Source organism: Natrix helvetica (assembly GCF_964273705.1).
Source record: "Natrix helvetica genome assembly, chromosome: 4".
In the NCBI taxonomy this organism is placed as follows: domain Eukaryota; kingdom Metazoa; phylum Chordata; class Lepidosauria; order Squamata; family Natricidae; genus Natrix; species Natrix helvetica.
Window position 1 is genome coordinate 166,285,745 of NC_138550.1, and position 19,180 is coordinate 166,304,924.

The following is a 19,180-nucleotide window of genomic DNA, read 5'->3' on the forward strand; positions in this document are numbered from 1 at the left end:
TCTGCCCGATGCAGAGCCCTTATCAGAGCCTTCCCCAGACTCCAGGACTGGCCCATGTTCCTCCCCATCTCCTCACTCTCCGAATCTGCTGCTAGCTCTGCTGGATGTTGGCGGGCCACAACAGCCTATTGCTTGGGAAGTGGCAATTCTAAAGAATTAAGAAGTGCTTTTAAGGCAATTTCAAGAGAAAACTTCCTCAGAAATATTTTGGACAAGGGATGGAGGAGCAAATAATGGATAAGAAGGAAAAATAATGTCAGATAAAATACAAATATCATAATGAAAATGTAGGCAAGACTAACGTTGTTGCAATATATCCAGCAGTATTCTACTAGGGGAGGATAATATAGATGATTTTGTCCTTTGGGTTTTTATAACATCCATTTTTTTAATGTTTGAATTTTTGTTTTTTTTCTTTTCCTTTCTGGAGTTTATATGTTAATGTTTTAAATAAAAGTTAACAAAGAAAAAAGAGAAAGCAGGCGAGATTATACCACCTGAGACTTCTCAGGAAACCGAATGAGAAACTGCTGGTGACCTTCTACCGCTGCACCATAGAGAGTATTTTAACTCACTGCACCTGTATATGATTTGCCAAATGCACAGTGGCAGATAGGACAGCGCTCCAGGGGGTCAACGTCATTGCACAGAGGATCATGGGTTGCCCTCATCCCTCTTTGGAAGAGCTTTATAGCTCCCGATACTTTAAGAAAGTTCAAAACATCTTAAAGATCCATCTCATCCTGGGCACCCTTTTTTTGAACTATTACCATCTGGCAGACGGTACAGGACAATAAAAACATGGACAAATAGGCTGAAAAACAGCTTCTATCCCAGGGCAGTAACTGTATTGAATTCTACTGTATAGTGCAATATTAATGCCATATCGGGTTTTCAATTTTAATTATATAGAATGTGAAGGATGCCTCGTTTACTCACAGCAGCAATAGATGGCTTCTTCCCATCTCCAGCTGGTGGGTGAGTGACGTCTGCACCAAGGAAAATGACAGGCTGCTGAAATACCGGAGGCCTAATAGAAGAGAGAACATAAAAAATATTTCACAACACAATCAAGGAGGCAAGCTTACCTTTGCATGTTCTCTAGCAAACTACAGAGCACCCGTAATACAACTGTGTTCTGCCAGCGCATGTTTCCATCTGATGACAGCCAAAGGGCCTTGGGCACCATCTCTCTACCTTGGACCTGAGTTTCAAAGGCTTAGAAGCAGCTGTGGCACTTCCTGCTCGGCCCTTCTGTGCAAGGTGATCAGATAATGTATCTTCTCAATAGAAGAACGCCAGATGTGCCCAGCAGGATCAGGCTGGACTCAGAAATTCCAGAAATCAAATGGCCAACCGCATGGACTGAGAGAGCTTATAAGAAATCAAATGGCCAACCGCATGGACTGAGAGAGTAGCAGAAATGGGTAGCCTTCCTGTAGCCTTCCTGTGGTTCTCAACAGCTGGTTGTCAGGCCTGGAAGCCATCTTTTGCATTGGGCCTGCCACATTTAATGCTGTGGGAAAATGGGAGGGGGGATTATATGGAGTATGGGAGATATATAGTCTAAATAACATTCCTTTCTCAGAGAGTCAAGGACTTCTTGCCCTGCACCTGGAGGGGTGTGATTGGGAGGCATCTCTAGTTGGGACAGGGCCTGATTGGGCCATGGGATGGGGATGTGGGTGCTGGGCAGGGGTTTGGACTTTCATTTGGATGGGGAAAGCCTGGAAACTTTCAGATTCGTGTTTTCCCAGATGTACCAATATGTCATCTCTAATAAAATGGAAACTCGAACCTCGGAGTCTTCTTTCGTTGGGGGTATTACTTGGAACCCTGACACTGGCATTTAAAGTACGTTTATCTGTCTATCGAGAGCTTATGGACAACCATCCCCACTGTAGCTAGGGACAGTGTAGCTGAGTGAAATTTTCCTAATTCCTTCCAAGCACTAGTAGTCCTTGACTAACTAGCATTCAGTTAGCAACCACTCAACGTTAAAAAAAACATCGTCTCAGCGTCTCTGCAATCATGTGATCCAACTTTGGACCCATGGCAACTGGCATGCATTTGATGATTGCAATGTTCACATAAACATCATTTGCAACTTTCCTGGCTAGCTTCCAACAAGTGAAAAGTCATGTGGGAAGGCAGATTTGCTGAACACCTGTGTGACTCACTTAATAATTGCAGCAAAAGGTTGAAAAATCAGGTGCAACTCAGCTTGCTTAGAGACAAGAGGTTCCAGTCTCAACTGTGGTCGTACGTCGAGGACAACCTGTAATGTGAGTTGATGTCCTGTAATGCCTCTAATTTCTACACCATTGCAGGTAGTCCTTGACTCACGATCACAATTCAGCCCAAAATTGCTGTTGCTAAGTGAGACGTTTGTTAGGTGAGTTTTGCCCCATTTTACAACCCTTTCTTGCCACAGTTGTTAAATGAATCACTGCTGTTGTTAAGCGAATTTTGCTTCCTCGTGGACTTTTGCTTGTCAGAAGGTCATCAAAGGAGATCACGTGACCTTGGGACACTCGAACCGTCGTAAAGATGAGTTGGTTGCCAAGGAGCTGAATTTTGATCCTGTCGCCACGGGGATGTGCAATGGTTGTGTGAAAAACAAACATCAGTCACTTTTTTTCAGTATCGCCGTAACTTCGAACAGTCATTAAATGAGCTGTTGTAAGAGAAGGACTACCTGTCATGACTATTTTTACCTCTGTTATGTTACTAGATTTCTCTTTTAAGCTGGAAAAGTCAAGCAATGAAGGGTTTTTGTTATTTGGCAGAGACGTAGCTCCAGCCAGCTCTGGTGAAGATGTGTGCATGGAATCTTTTTGGAACTCTGCTTGGCCAAGTCACCAATTGAGTCCCATTACAAGCTGTTTTGGCACTAACACTGCAGGAGGTTGCTATCAAAGCAGTGGTGAGTTCTGGATTCCGTTCCAACCGGTCCGGATGGAACCGGTGTCACCCACATGGATGTGCATGGTGCGTGCATGTGCATCGTACGTGCCTGCGATGCTTCTACAAGCCCCTGCGACGCTCCAGCTGCTCGGCAGAGCCTCGCGCAGGCGCCGTACGCGCCATGCCCATGCGTGGAAGCACCAAAGGCTTAAAGGACAGGTAAGGAGCTCAGGCGGGTGGGCCCTCTGGAGCACCGTACCGGAACGGTACCCAGTGCTCCGGGTAGGCTCCGGTATGCCCGTACCCGGGCATACCGCCTGCAATCCACCACTGTACCAAAGAGACATAAACTGAAGAAACATACGGTGATCGCAGAAGAGTTCTTGGTGATCGTATTTCAGAGACACAGGGACAATCCAATTGACCTTGTCATCAGCATTCATGATGGAAACATCTGTGCTAGTCTATGGAGGGCTACCACTGGTGCCGACTGAGGTTAAAATACGATAGCAATAGAAATAGCCCTTAAGACTTATCTACCACTTCACAGTGCTTCACAGCCCTCGCTAAGCGGTTTACAGAGTCAGCCTCTTGCCCCCAACAATCTGGCTCCTCATTTTACCAACCTCGGAAGCACGGAAGGCTGAGTCACCCTTGAGTCTGGTGAGATTCGAACTGCCAAATTGCAGTCAGCAGAAGGAGCCTGCAGTACTGCATTCTAACCACTGCGCCACCTTTGGTGTGGAAAAGAGAAGTTCACCCCGGCTTAGAACTAAATGACGGAGGGAAAGCAGTGGGAGCCAAGAGCGTTTGTTTTTACACCAGCTTTAAAGTGTTCTTTTGTAGACAGCAAAAGTTGCAAGTCATTTAGGCTCCGACTTATGGATGAAGAGATGCTGGTGCGTTACAGAACGCCAGCCAGCCATGAGGACTGCTGGGAAGTACATAACTGAACCTCTGGGGTGCCTACAATTCCTCCATCCGTTTCCGACTTATTGCTAAACAAAACGATGGCAGTGACATGTGACTATCTTTCAAAGTGGCCCAGAAGCTAAACGCAGTGGAGAATGCAGCTGGCCAGTTGTTTGTAGACCCCTCTCCCCGCTCCCCCCCAAAATCAAAGTGTGTTTGTTTGTTTGTTGCCTTTATTAGTATGACAAATAACTCAAGGTGGCCAATATAAGTAACATTCCTTTCTCGGCCTATTCCTTGCATCAGCTGATCAGCAGCTGATCTTCAGACTCATTCAAAATGTTGTTGCCCGTTAAAAGTCCATCTTACTTAATTTTGAAGTATTTCTACAGTTATATGCTATAGTTGTTCCTAGCTGACAAGTCAAGTTATGGTGCTGTCAATAAACCATGGTTAAATTGTAAAGTAGCACAATTTGAGGGCCAATGGGAGATTTTTCTCTCCCTTCTTCCCTTTTCAAATTGTTATACCAACACAATATGTAACAGTTTTAAGTCTTGAGTTGTTATTCTTTTTTTCAGAGTCAACAACCCGGCCATGAATGAAATTTATAATTATTTTGCCTTCCCCCCTCCTTCAGCCACAAAACTAGTCACAACTGGAAGGTTGCTTGGTGCAACATAAAAAAGAGCCCTTCACAACTTCCACAGCTTGATCCTTCAAAACACAATTCAAAAAGTTTGGGATTCTGCCTTGTTATAAGGCGTTAATTAAGATCTAACCACAAAAACCAATCTATTTTTTTTTTAAAAAAAAGAAATGCTGCAAGATAAAATTACCCCATGTTGAAAAGAATGGTCTGTTTGCTTTTTTTTTTTAAATAAATCTCACGTTAACTGCAAATGGGGTAACTAGACCAATTGTTCGGCCAACTGAATGAATGAGCGAACTACTTTTTTTCTTCACCAGCACAGGACCAGTGGGGTACTTACTCATACCCTGAAAATCCTTACCTTCCTTGTGGCAATAAAATGTTATTAACTCCTCCTAGTTTGACATTGATCTTTAAGCACAAGTTAGAAAGTGTCTGCGGGGTAGTCCTTTGCACATTTTTCATCTGTACGCACTGCGTGGCCATTCCCAACACCGTATCACCGACACGCTTCACTTCGGCTGCCGAGTCAGAGAAATGAGAAGAGATGCTGTTAAACAGATCAAGGGGATGGCTCTGATAGCGACTTAAGACTGCTTAGCCCCAACTATAAGCTCTTTGTCAGAGCATCTTCTCATAAGGGCCCTCTGAGATAAAGCAGGGGGCGATTAAGGAGAAGGCCATGGGCCATACAACACCTATCTTTCTATAGAAGAGAATATTTGTGGCTTGGGGTTGAAATGAGAGGTCATTGGTTACATCATCAGTGTATAGTGCTTGCTCTTTTTATTTACTAGTGGCTTGCAGTGTCAGTGTTGATAGAAGTGGTCACTTTATTGGGTTGTTGTTTACTGTTAGCTTGTCTGCCTGAGTTGGTAGTTCCTTGATTGGGGTATTTTTTTGCCAAGTCCCCCCCACCCAAAAAAAAAACCCTTCTTTTTCAACAAGACGTGTTCTTAATTAGCCATTCACTCCACGTTATTTGTTTGAAATGGAAAGCCATATAAAACAAATACAATCAATGTAAAAAATAATTATTATCGTCATTTGATTGACATTTCTAAGGCAGTTTTAAGACTTTGGGTCTTGCCATTTTATAAATCTTGTAATTAGCATTTTGTTTATATATCTTGATCTATTTCCTCTTTTGTATAAATTACTTTGAAAATTAACTGAAGCACAGTATATCTGCAATACAATAAATGCTTTTCTATATAACTTTAAAAAAAATACCTCGTTGTCTGTTGCCTATGGGAGGCAGATATGTTCTAAATTAAGGGTAAAATTTAAACTTCCGTCACTAAGAATTTATGATATAACAGCTGCTGATCAAGATATATATCATAATTCCACCCTTCAATCACTTCTTTACAATCCAACTATCTTCTAAAATAGATAGAATTCTGGCATTCTCACATGCAGCCTTCTGTTTTTGAGGAAAAGACTGTACAGGAAGATATGTTTCGATACTCCATGTATAAATTTTTCTTCTTGTGACATTTTAGAAGAAAATATCACACTAAGCTATCAAACCTGCATTGCATTATAGTTGATGAGCGTTGTAGATCAGACATTTCCAAGGTTAATGTAGAAAAGTAATTCATAACTGAAATACAGAGGCAGCAAACAAAGAGAACCATCTCAAGAAAGTGCCTTCAGGATCACAATGAAAAGTCACATATTCACAGCAGTGTTTTTCTTTGACTACTGGAAGATGTGTGGACTTCAACTCCCAGAATTCCACAGCTGGCTATGCCAGCTGTGGAATTCTGGGAGTTGAAGTCCATACATCTTCCAGTGGTCAAGGTTGATTTATAGTAAGGCAAAAGGTGACAGAGGCATGTAGGTCTCTTAAACTGACCATAAACAGGAGTTTTCCCAGGTAGAATGACAACCACAAGCTGTAACCCAGAATAGGTGTTCTTCAGGTGACGGAACATTGGCTCCACGCTGTCTGCTCCCTGGGCATATTTACAGAAGCAAGGTTGACCTTGGATGGGCATTCCTGCATCTCTGGAAATTTTCCTCAATTGTTCAGTGAAGGTTCTGGTACATTAAAAAGAAGCAACACCACATTTTAAGGGCAAGAACCAAAGTTTTACGTAGCCGTGTAACAAGACATCACATTCTACGCTCTACAATTGTGGATGTCCGATTCCAGAACGCATTTATGCTAATCCTTCTAAGCGAGAGTAGAACCCGTTGCATCCATAACTATAAGATTCTCCCTTTAATCCTTTCCTTCCAAAATTATATTAGGCCAGGAAACTTGAAACAGCGCCTTCAAACTTTGCAAGTCTGAAAGGAGGCTGCCTACTTAAGACTTTAAAAGGAAAAATGATTTCTTCGATCAATGATCAGAACAGGAGGGAAAATTCAACATCACAGAACAAAAATGTAGCGCATTAAACTAAATACATAAGGTAAAGGTAAAGGTTCCCCTCGCATATGTGCTAGTCGTTCCTGACTCTAGGGGACTCTAGGGTGCTCATCTCCATTTCAAAGACAAAGAGCCAGCGCTGTGCGAAGACGTCTCTGTGGTCATGTGACTGAACACTAAAGGCGCACAGAACGCTGTTATCTTCTCACCAAAGGTGGCTTCTCTTTTTCTACTTGCATTTTTTACGTGCTTTGGAACTGCTAGGTTGGCAGAAGCTGGGACAAGTAACGGGAGGTCACTCCGTTACGCAGCGCTAGAGATTCCAACCGCCGAACTGCTGACCTTTCTGATCGATAAGCTCAGCATCTTAGCTATTGAGCCACTTTTTGAAGTTCTAATAACTGGAGCCCCGCCATGTGATCACCTGATTGGGATGCTTGGCAATCAGCCAGAATTTATAGCTGTTTGAAATGTCCTGTGGTCATACGATTGCAATTTTATGTTTCTTCCAGAAACTAGTGATCGCTTCCTGTTCCCAGGAGAAAAAAGACCCATTGCGCATAATGTGTTCACTTAACAACAACTCCATTCATTTTACAACTGCTACATTCATTTAACTCAGGGGTGTCCAAACTTGGGAACTTTAAGACTTGTGGACTTCAACTCCCAGAATTCTGGGAGTTGAAGTCCACAAGTCTTAAAGTTCCCAAGTTTGGACACCCCTGATTTAACTAGTGCTACAAAACAGGTCATAGAATCAAGTCTGTGATGACCCGCTTAATGGCCAATACAATTACAACCATAAATCAAGGATTACCTGTAATTTGAAAAGAAATACTGTGTTTGTCTATGGAGATTCTTAGTCACCCCGGTCATGGTTGTTCCAAAGACACTTAACACAAAGAGCTGAAGAAGCTTCTTGAATGAGAAGCGAAACATCTTCGAAGAAAAACCAGTTGCCTCTTGGGGGGGAAAAAGCACTTTTGGGACAACCATGACCTGGTGGATTGAGTATCTCCATAGATATTTAGCTATGTACTTTGGGATTCAGAGCTGAAGAAGCTTCTTGGATGAGAAGCGAAACATCTTCAAAGAAAAGCAGAAGGTCCAGCTGCCTCTTGAAAAAAACAGCACTTTTGGGACAAATTCTCCAAAGCACCTGAGGATAGGACAAGAAGCAATGGGTGGAAACTAATCAAGGAGAGAAGCAACTTAAAACTAAGGAGAAATTTCCTGACAGTTAGAACAATTAATCAGTGGAACAACTTGCCTCCAGAAGTTCTGAACGCTCCAACAATGGATGTTTTTAAGAAGATGTTGGACAACCCTTTGTCTGAAACAGTATAGAGTTTCCTGGCTAGGCAGGGGGTTGGACTAGAAGACCTCCAAGGTCCCTTCCAATTCTATTCTAAATACTGTATTTATTGCAAAGGGATGCAGAGAAAACACCGGGAAAAACACCACAGCAGAACAAGGGAAAACTGGAAGAAGACGTGAACAAGAGGCCACTCAACTACAGACTCACTTAAGATGGACTTCAGTGCACTGGCGTTGGGGAGCGAAACACGCAATGGCCCAGACTTTGATTTCAATTCCAGTATGAAACTGTTTGTTCCTCATATCCCAGACCCCCTGCACTGGGGTCGCAATTGCTTTGTTCTAGAGAGAGAGGGGGAAAAAATTAAGTTGAATGATTTCCCAGAGCCACCCAAAAAACCCCAAAACAAAATTCTACAGTGCAGCAATTTCAAAACACATCTGTCTTTTGATGTCAAACCCCCTGGATGCCAAGGGGAAAAACAAAGGTACCCACACCAGAGTGTTCACAGACCAGCCCACATCACGGCTCATGGTATCAAAGCTCTCCTTGGTCAAACCCACCGGTGGTCTTTGACTTACAAGTGTTCACTTAGTGACCATTGAAAGTTACAACGGCACTTAGGATTGTTTTTCATACTTATGATCATCGCAATATCCTCACGGTCACGTGATCATCAAAATTCGGACGCTTGGCAACTGGTTTATATTTGTGACGGTTGCCGCGTCCCCCGGAGCCTGTGATCCCCTTTTGCAACCTTCTGACAAGCAAAGTCAATAGGGAAGCCGGATTTACTTAACGACCGTGCTACTAACTTAACAACTATGGCAAGAAAGGTCGTAAAATGGGGCAGAACTCACTTAGCAACTATTCCACTTAGTAATGGAAATCTAGGGCTCAATTGTGGCCGTAAGTCAAGGACAATCTGTGCAATGGATTGCAGACCAAAGAACAACTTAGTGCAAAAAGTGCACAGTGGAAAGGTAGAAGTGCACACACATTTCAGTTGTTCTGGTCCCCTCAGGACATTCCCAGTGGACAGACAGGTTCCTCTTATTAAGGGCTTTTTCACTGGGGAGTAATTCCTGGCTGTGGAAACTGCACATTTTATACAGAGCATTAAACCCCAGAACATCTGCAAGCCACCGACCTTGACACTACATAAAGGTAAAGGTAAAGGTTCCCTTCGCACATATGTGCTAGTCGTTCCGGACTCTAGGGGGCAGTGCTCATCTCTGTTTCAAAGCCGAAGAGCCAGCACTGTCCGAAGACATCTCCGAAGACATGTGGCCCACATGACTAAACACCAAAGGCCCACGGAAAGCTGTTACCTTCCTACCAAAGGTAGTTCCTATTTTTCTACTTGCATTTTTTACATGCTTTCGAACTGCTAGGTTGGCAGAAGCTGGGACGAGTAACAGGAGCTCACTCCATTAGGGAATCGAACTGCCAAACTTTCTGATCGACAAGCGTCTTAGCCACTGAGCCACCGCGTCCCCTACTGAGCCACACTACATAGCCCATCTGAAATCACAGGAAACCGTCATGCCAACTCTTACTCTGGGCCACAACCAACAAGCAAAATGAGAACTTGAAGCCCTGATGACAGACGTACCCGGCCTCCGTAGAGAATCGAAGGCGGCTGCAACACTCTCCCCGTGACATCCGTCATTTCATCTTTGACCATGATTCCAAACTCCCGAACGAAAGGGTCGGTATTAAAACTTGCACTTCGCATCTAGGAGGAGGGGAAAAAATATTTCATACAAACACACATCTAAAGTAAATTGATTTAGGGTTGTTTTAGTTGCAATGGAAAATCAATTCTGAAGTTTTTAAACCTATGCAGTCTGCATCAAGTTCTGCTCATCACAATAAAAAAAGAAGAAATTGAGATTCTGGAAAGCGTGCAGAGAAGAGCAACAAGAATGATTAGGGTGAATGGAGGATGAAACATACGAAGAATGGTTGCAGGAATTGGGTACATTTAAGTCTAATGAAAACAAGGACTGGGGGAGACATGATAGCAGTCTTCCAATATTTGAGGGGCTCCTAGGTATAGGGAGAGTTAACCTATTTTCCAAAGCAACTGAATGCAAGACAAGAAGCAACGGATGGAAAGTACCGTATTTTTTGGAGTATAAGACGCTCCGAAGTATAAGACACACCTAGCTTTTGGGGAGGAAAACAAGGGGGGAAAATCTGCCTCTGCCTCCCAGCAATTTGCCTTCTTGCAACAAACAGCAAACAGTACAGACAATATACGAAGTTTGTAGTGTTACATTTCAGATTACACTTGTACAGATCCTGTTAAAATTGATGTGCTTTCTGGAAGTATAGTTATTCTCTGCTATTTAAAAGAAAGTAAAATAACACTGGGCCTCTTCAGGTCAAGCATTTATTTTAAAAAGCTTCTTCATTTTGTTGTTGTCTAGAACAATAATAAAGCAGTCTTTAAAAAACACATCTAATAATTTGAACATTCTATATGCATTTATAGTTATTGACTTATCTCCTTGCAGCAAACAGCATGATTAGCACAAGAGAAAAAAAATCTGCCTCTGCCTCCCAGCAATTGTGGAGCACACAGCAAGTTTCACTTTCAATTTCAGCTTGAGTCTCCCGATCATCAGCTGTTACAGGCTGCAGGGTTGCTGTAGCCTATTGCAACTTCGCAAGCCCCATTTTCCCATTTGCTGCAGGAGGTACCGTATTTTTCCCTCAAAAAAGAGGGTGAAAATCTGGGTGCATCTTATACACTGAATACAGCATTTTGGCCTCCCGAAACCCTTCCCCTTCACCAAAATGGCCATGCATAGCCTTTAGGAGGCTTATAGAGTGCTCCTGGGGGCTGGGAGGGGCATGCCCTCCATAGCCCCCAGGAGCACTCTATAAGCCTCCTAAAGGCTACACATGCCCTTTTTTTTTACAAAAAATGGGCCGTTTTTTGCTCGTTTCTGTCCCCCCGCCAGCCCCCAGGAGCACTCTATAAACCTCCTAAAGGCTATGCATGCCCTTTGGGGGGTGAAAAATGGGTCCGCTTTTGCGAAAAACGGGCCATTTATGGGACATCTGCAGAGTGCAAAAACTTTTTTAAAAAATTTGCTTCTTCAAAATCTTGGTGGGTCTTATACTCCAGTACGTCTTATACTCTGAAAAATATGGTAAATTGCTGGGAGGCAGAGGCCAAAGGGTGGGGGTCGGTGGGTGGGTCTACATTCAGTGTATAAGATGCACCCAAATTTTCACTCTCTTTTATGGGGGAAAAAGGTGTGTCTTATGCTCCGAATAATACAGTAATCAAGGAGAAGAAATCTAGAACTAAGGAGAAACAATTAACCAGTGGAACAGCTTGACTTCAGAAATTGTAGGAGGTTCAGCACTGGAAATTTTTCAGAAGAGATTAGACAACTATTTGTCTGAAAAGGTATAGGGTCTCCTGCTCGACCACGGGGTTGGATTAGAAGACCTCCAAGAAGGTCCCTTCCAACTTTGTTATTCTCTGTTCTGTGTTCTATGTCTGCAACAACACTGTCTTGGTTTTTCTCTATTCTTTCTCTCTAATCTTCAGCCTCTCAATACCATGATTTTCTCTCCTGCTCCTGGCTGAAATGTTTTCTTTAAAAAACTGACCGCTGGGAATGGAACTATGGGAAGACATTTTGTGACGTTCTTTCAGACATGGAACATACACCTGTGCCAATCAGTCTCCTTCCTACTGTTCCAATAAGGGACAAAAGGGAGCCACTGCAGGGAGCACAGAGGATGGCCTTGAGGGACAGAGGGAAGCTCCAGTACCAAGGCAACAAGCAGATAAACAACATTTGAACCCAGGCCAAGAAAGTAGTTTATAAAAACATCTGACAATCCCCACCCCTTAATCCTCCTGAGGAGAAAAGAAGGAAGAAGGGAAGAACATTTGGACCAGCTCTGTTCCTGTGGCTCTTCTGATAAAAGTAGCTTCAGCTCTACATAGTTCATTGTAATAATCCATAAACCCAGAAGAAAATGGGTTAATTACAGATTAACAGAGCTGGAAAGGACCTTGTAGTTCATATATCCAAAAAAAACCCCACCCAGGCAGGAGACCCTACACCATTTCTGACAAATAGCAGTCCAATCTCCAGCCTCCAGTGATGAAGCTCCCACATTTTCCGAAGGCAACTTCTGTTCCATTGGTTGATTGTCCTCACTGTCAGGAAATTGCTCCTTATTTCCAGGCTGAATCTCTCCTTGGTCAGTTTCACCTGTTATTCCTTGTCTGGTTTTGGGGTGCTTTGGAAAACAGCTTGACCCCTTCCTCTCTGTGACAGCCCTTCAAATACTGGAAGACTGCTCTCATGTTTCCCCTGGTCCTTCTCTTCACTAGACTAGCCAGGCCCAGTAACTGCAAATGTTTATCATATGTTTTAGCCTCCAGTTCTCTAATCCTCTTGGTTGCTCCTCTCTGCACCCTTTCTAGAGTCTGAACATCTTTTTTATAGTGTGGTGACCAAAACTGGATGCAGTACTCTAGGTGTGGTCTTACTAAGGCTTTATCAAGTAGTTTTAGTACTTCCCTTGATCTTGATTGTATCCCTCTGTTAATGCAATTTAGGATTGCATTGGCTTTTTAGCTGCTGCCGCACACTTCTGCTTCATATTTAGCCAAACGACCACTACGACTCCAAGATCCCTCTCACAGTTACTGCTATTAAGCCTGATATCTGTTTCCAAGTCCGGTCTACCTTATAGGGTTGATGCTCACCAATTTGCTGATCTCTTCCTGACGATCTGGGGCTGATCTTGCTGTGGCTCTAATCATAGTAGAAGTTTGATTGTCTGTCAGCTTCTTAATACATCTCTGTCCTGCAACTATATTGCATACCTAAAACAACACAGCCAAAAGGTTACTGTCAAAGTATGTGGGGGGAAAATTATATATAGCATGTGCCTTCTTCGGCTGCCCCTATACAGGTAGTCTTCAAATCCATTGTCCCCGACGTGTGTTTTTAGCTGGGAACTGGAAACAATGCCAGTTTCCAGCAAAAAAAAAAAAAAAAAGATGCAGATTGGTTGCTGAATATCTAAAATGTGATCACATGACCACAGGAGGTGCGGGGGGGGGGAGTGACATCAAAACATTGACTCCTGGTCATAAGAACTGTGTTTTTTTGAAAACTGTCGGAACTTCGAATGGTTGCTAGTCATCAGTCAAGGACGACCTGCAATCTCATTGAAAGGGTTGATCAAATATATGAAGCTTCAACAGGGCTAGCCATATGTCAATTGAGTATTTCTCTGAGGCGTCACAAAAACATTTTTTCTCATACTATCCAAACCATGCACTTTTCAACTAACACACACATACACACACACACGCACACACAAGAGCAATGATGGACAATCACATCTTCTGATCTTGCTTCATTTTTGTTGAACAACTTCAGAAACAAAAGGTTTCTTTTGACTGACAGACAGACAGAGACCTTTATTGTCATTTTTTACTACGGGCACATTGGCACACATTAAAAATGAAATTCTGTTGCCTGCTCTCAAAAATGTATATATATATATATACCTACACATACATCAGTGGTGGGTTCCTGCCGGATCGCACCGGATCGCGCGCGCTCCCTTTCAGCGCTCCACCTGGCTCGCGCGCTCTCTTTCAGCGCTACACCTGGCTCGCGCGCTCCCTTCCGGCGCTAAAACCGGAAGTACGGTCTTGCCCCGCCCCTGGCGAAGCGACGACGCCTGCCTGCACTCCACCAGCTCGGCTGGGAACGGAGATGTTTCCTCAGCGGAGCGGAGCGCCTGAAAAGTCTTTTCAGGTGGAGCGCTGAAAGGGAGCGCGCGAGCCAGGTGGAGCGCTGAAAGGGAGCGCGCGAGCCAGGTGGAACGCTGAAAGGGAGCGCGCGCGATCCGGTGCGATCCGGCAGGAACCCACCACTGACATACATACATACATACATACATACATACATACATACATACATACATACATACATCACTATCCACCTTGAATACATATTGGAAAGACCATGTTTTATAAACACGTTTACCTCTCTGTTATTCCCCTTTAAGACAAGGAAGGATGGCAGCCTGATAGTGAAATCACATGCCAAATCGTGACAAAAGCCATGTCTTACAATCAGAATAAGGAAAAATAGACAGGGGGGAGAGGGGGAGAAAATGCTTCAATAGGAACAAAGTTACCTCTAAGGGAAGGTATGTATGTTTCTGCTCCTGTCCAACTTGTAAACATGGAAGGTGAGGATAGCGTAATACCAATTTGTGCCTGTCCTTAAAATATTGAGCTACAGTGCATTCAACAGTCTGGCCACTCTCCTGCTGAAGAGGAAATCTGCAGAATAACAAGTTGAAGGAGAGGGAAAAAAGCACAACTTAGTATTTCTGCAAGTCACCTCATAGTATAGTTTAGAGCAGGGGTCCCCAACCATTTTCCCTGACACCAGAGAATAACCAGTTTCATGGAAGACAATGGTTCCATAGACTGGGGGTGAGGGGGGAGAAGCGTGCAATCTAAAACTCACACATCAGTTTCACTCACCAGCTGCTCAGCTCCAGCTCTGCAGCCCAGTTCCTAACAGGGCACAGACCAGTACCGGTCTACAGCCCAGAGAATTGGGGACCCCCGGTTTACAGGTTGCCCTTCTCTGCCTTGAAAAAGCCAATTCAATGCTAACTGACTATTAATGATGGCATAGTAGTTCCCAGTTAAGGTAAAGGTAAAGGTTCCCCTCGCACATATGTGCTAGTCATTCCTGATTTTAGGGGACTCTAGGGTCCCCTGACACTCATCTCCGTTTCAAAGCCAAAGAGCCAGCACCGTCCGATGACGTCTCCAGGGTCATGTGGCCGGCATGACTAGACACCAAAGGAAAATGGAACACTGTTACCTTCCCATCAAAGGTGGTTCCTATATTTTCTACCTGCATTTTTACATGCTTTCGAACTGCTAGGTTGGCAGAAACTGGGATAAGTAACGGGAGCTCACTCCGTTATGTGGTGCTAGGGATTCGAACCGCCGAACTGCGTAGTTCCCAGTTACAATCCAGCAAACTTTTGCTAATGGTTGATACGGTTTGCTGCCAGCGTCCTAGATATCCTAGGTTGTTATTATTATTATTATTATCATCATCATATTTGCCTGATCATTTGTCTACTGAGGAGATGTAAGATCCCAGGCAGTGAATATGAAACACAATATGTGTAATGGTTAGTTTTAGATAACCGCAAAAGACAAAACAAAACATCAATATTACGTTTGGTGACTTGCTGGTCTTCTCGTAACGTTGCATACTCGGTATTTCCTTTTCATTTGTCCACAGTGAGTGATTTCCACCTTAAGACCTGGTAACACAGCAATTGAACCATTATTCTCCCTCCGGTAGATTGTGAGAAGTCACAACAGTGCAGGCAAAAAGTCTGTATTCTCAGTCATCCAAGGGTCACAGTTATGCCAAAGGTACTTTTTCAGGAGGCAGCTGGGCTTTTTCAAGAAGCTCGTTTTCTCCTGAAAAAAACACCTTTGGGATAACAGTACAGGGAGTCCTCAACTTACAACCATTTGTTTAACAACTGTTCAAGGTTACAATGGCCTTTTTTTGGAGGAGGGGGGAAGGAACCTATAACCAAATATTCACATTTACAACCCAGGGGAGGGATTGAAAATTTTTAGCAACCAGTTCTCTGCCTGTTTGCTGGGTGGGCGTGGCCATGGCGGGCATGGCCTACTCAGCCTCTTCATAGGAGGGGGGGAATTTTCACCCTCCCCAGCCTCCAGAGGCTTTCCTTGAGCCTCCAGGAGGACGAAAACGGCCTCCCCTGGGCTTCGGAGGTCCTCCAAAATCGGAAAGCCATTTCCGGTAGGCACATTTTTCGCCCTACCAGAGCTTCCGCGCTGGCCCTGTACTTACCTGGCATGGTGAAGTGGAGACTCCTGGGAGGGAAGAGGTGGGCGGGGCCAGCCTGTCCTTCAACAACTGGTTCGGCGAATCAGATGCAAAATCAGTGCAAACTGGCTGAATCCCACCCCTGTTGCAACATCCACGCAGTCACATGATCAAACTTTTGCAACGGTTATTAACGTATTCAGGTGGTGGGATTGACATTTGCGACCCAGCCAGTTTCCAACAAGCAAACTCGGGGGCGGGGGGGGGGGGGAGAGCTGTTTTCTCTTAATGACAATGTGATCCATTTAACAACTCCACTGTAATGTTCTAAATAACCCTGACAAAACAGGCCGTAAAATTGGGTGCAATTCACTTAACTAGCATCTCACTAATCAACAGAAATTCTGGCCTTGATTGTGGTTGTAAGTCAAGGACTGCCTCTGGGCAGCCATTTTATACATCACAACTCCACGGTCAGTCCTTTCAACATTTAACCCCTAAGGTCAAATTGAACTTTGAAGTCAATCTGTTGTGTGCAGTTTTTAAGAAAACCTGGAAATCCATGCACTGAAATAAAGCATCTTAAAAACTCCTTTCTGCAGAGTTAAGAGATGTCATTTTGGTAAAATGCTTATTAGAAGATCTTTTTTTAAAAATGGGGTAGCACCACGTTTGTCAAATTGTGCAGTCAACACCCAAGAGAAAAAAGGTTGTGTAGGTTTTATTTCAAACTCTTCTTTTCCTGTCTTACCTTTAATTTCTTTGGTAAACTTAACCCTTTGGGAATCTGTCAGAGGTTTCTGTTGTTCTTCAATACTTTTGAAATCAAGAACTTCACATACAAATTCAATCACTGGCTGGGCCTTATAAAATGCTGTCGCAGAGACTAAAAATAAAAGGGAAAACAGAAAAAAATCAATAATACCAAAGTGGCTTTTTTCCCCCGACTCTCTGATACCCTTCAGGTCTCATTCCACTGGTGCCCTTCCAGGGGACTAAAACAAGATCACCCAAATGCAGATAAAAGAAATAACCTACCATCGATGTTCAGCATCATTTTCCACAGGGAAGGCCTGACTGACTGATGGAATCCAAACCAGACTTCTCTGCCACCTCCCAGAGGATTCGAACATCCTTCGGATGCAGTAAAAAAAGATCGGCCCACTGGAGTATATCTGCCGTTGAAACAAAATATTAGGAAACACTTTTTCTGTCTTGATTCTTAACAATATTATAACACAGTTCAGAGCCATTTTTGTGGCAGCAGATCTGGACAGTGAGGAGGTTGGGGAGGAACATGGGCCAGTCCTGGAGTCTGGGGAAGGCTCTGATGAGGGCTCTGTGTCAGAGGCAGAGATGGGATCAGGGCCATCTGACAGTTATCAGCTGCCTTCAGAGTCAGACATCAGTGAACAGCTGGAGCCTGTTCCCAGTGTGTGCATGCGCAGAGCTGCCAGACGAAGGGAACAGCTAAAGAACAGGTGTCGTCTTGGGAGTAAGGCCACAGGTGGATGATGAATGGCCCCTCCCAGAGGAAATAAAAGAGGAGCAAAAGGGGAGTGGAGTTTGCAGGAGACCATTAGTTCGTTTAATTGGTTTGTGACTCTCTGAGACTCCTTGCCCAGTTTTGCAGACATCATCCTGGCAGCTCTCCAAGCCAGAGAAGGTCTGTGACTGAAAATCCTCCCTTGAAAGACTTTGCTGGATGTGAATGAGCAGAATTCACAGTCAATTAATAAAAAGGTTTTTTTGTCGGGACGAGGAGTTTGCTTCAGGCTCTTGAGAAGCCTAGGTCAGAACAGCCATATTGGCCAGTGCATATAGTCCTCGGCTTACAACCGTTTGTTTTAATGACAAAGGTACAACAGCATAGAAAAAGTGACTTAGGATCCGTTCTCACACTTAAGACCGATACAGCATCCTCATGGCTACGTGATCAAACGTTGGGTTCTTCACAACCGGCATGTTTTTATTGGGGGGGGGGGGGGGGCTTCCAGGGTCAGGTGACTACAATTGGCAAACTTCCCAGCTGGCTTCCGACTGGCAGAGTCAATGGGGGGAACCGAATTTGTTTAAATTCATGATTCATTGACTATGTAGTGATTTGCTTAGCAACCATTGCAAAAAATAATAATAATAATAAAAGGCCGTGAGGTGGCTAAATAGGATGGCATAGAGCCGGGGGGGGGGGGGGGCTGTCCGCCCACCCACAATTTCCTGTACCGGTTCGGGTGACACAATTAGTATTTCCCAAATTAGAATTTGAATATCTCTTTTTCTTTACTACAAATACAAGTTGTCCTTGACTTAGGACCACAAATTTGAGCCCCAAATGTGTGTTGATAAATGAAACACTGGTTAAATGACTGCTGCCCCCTTTTACGACCTTTGGTGCCACACAGTTGCTAAGTGAATCGCTGCAGTTGTTAACTTACTCACACGGTTGTTAAAAGTGAATCTGAAGTCCCCCTTGACTTTGCTTTGTCCGAAGGTCCCAAAAGGGAATCATAGGACCCCAGGGCACTGCAACCGTCACAAATATGAGTCAGTTGCCAAGCATCCGAATGTAAACCATGTGACCATGGGGCTACTGCAACAGTCGTAAGCAGGGGTGAGCTTCTGGGGGTTCGCAGGGGTTCAGGAGAACCTCTAGCTAAGATTCTGTGCAGTTTGGAGAAACCCCAAATTCCACTCCTGGATGGCACCTCCCGCCCCGCCCCTCCCAGGAATCCCCACACGGCCCGTTTTGGATGCAGGTAAGTGCAGGGCGTACACGGAGGCTTGGGGAAGGAGAAAAACGGCCCTACCGGAAGTTTGGGAAGGCCCTTTGCCGGCCTCCAGTGGGCCTCTGGAACCTGGGAAGGCCGTTTTCGCCCTCCTGGAAGCTCGGCAAAAGCCTCCGGAGCCTGGGAAAGGCAAAACCGCTCCCCCTCCACTGTGATTCAGGAGGCCAGCTAGGCCACGCCCATCATGGCCACCCAGAAACCAGGCAGAGAACCCCTTGCTAAAATTGTTGAAGCCCGCCCCTGGTCATAAGTGTGGAAAACATTCGTAAGTCACTATTTTCAGTGCTGTAGTAACACTAATGAACTGTTGTAAGCCGAGGATTACCT

At 44.3% G+C, this 19,180-nt stretch overlaps 1 protein-coding gene across 2 annotated transcripts in view; it reads right to left on the reverse strand.

Annotated features, from left to right (window-relative positions):
* The window catches only part of AGO2 (argonaute RISC catalytic component 2), a 62,989-nt gene that overhangs the window by 12,883 nt on the left and 30,926 nt on the right, over positions 1-19,180 (reverse strand). For both annotated transcript variants that reach the window (XM_081951057.1, XM_081951056.1), the window contains exons 5-14: positions 17,106-17,242; positions 16,819-16,953; positions 15,438-15,525; positions 14,368-14,515; positions 12,917-13,036; positions 9,785-9,907; positions 8,377-8,510; positions 6,333-6,517; positions 4,833-4,992; positions 940-1,030 (exon numbers count right to left, since the gene is read on the reverse strand). In XM_081951057.1, coding sequence (XP_081807183.1) covers positions 940-1,030; positions 4,833-4,992; positions 6,333-6,517; positions 8,377-8,510; positions 9,785-9,907; positions 12,917-13,036; positions 14,368-14,515; positions 15,438-15,525; positions 16,819-16,953; positions 17,106-17,242 — 1,321 coding nt within the window. The remainder of the gene's footprint in view (positions 1-939; positions 1,031-4,832; positions 4,993-6,332; positions 6,518-8,376; positions 8,511-9,784; positions 9,908-12,916; positions 13,037-14,367; positions 14,516-15,437; positions 15,526-16,818; positions 16,954-17,105; positions 17,243-19,180) is intronic.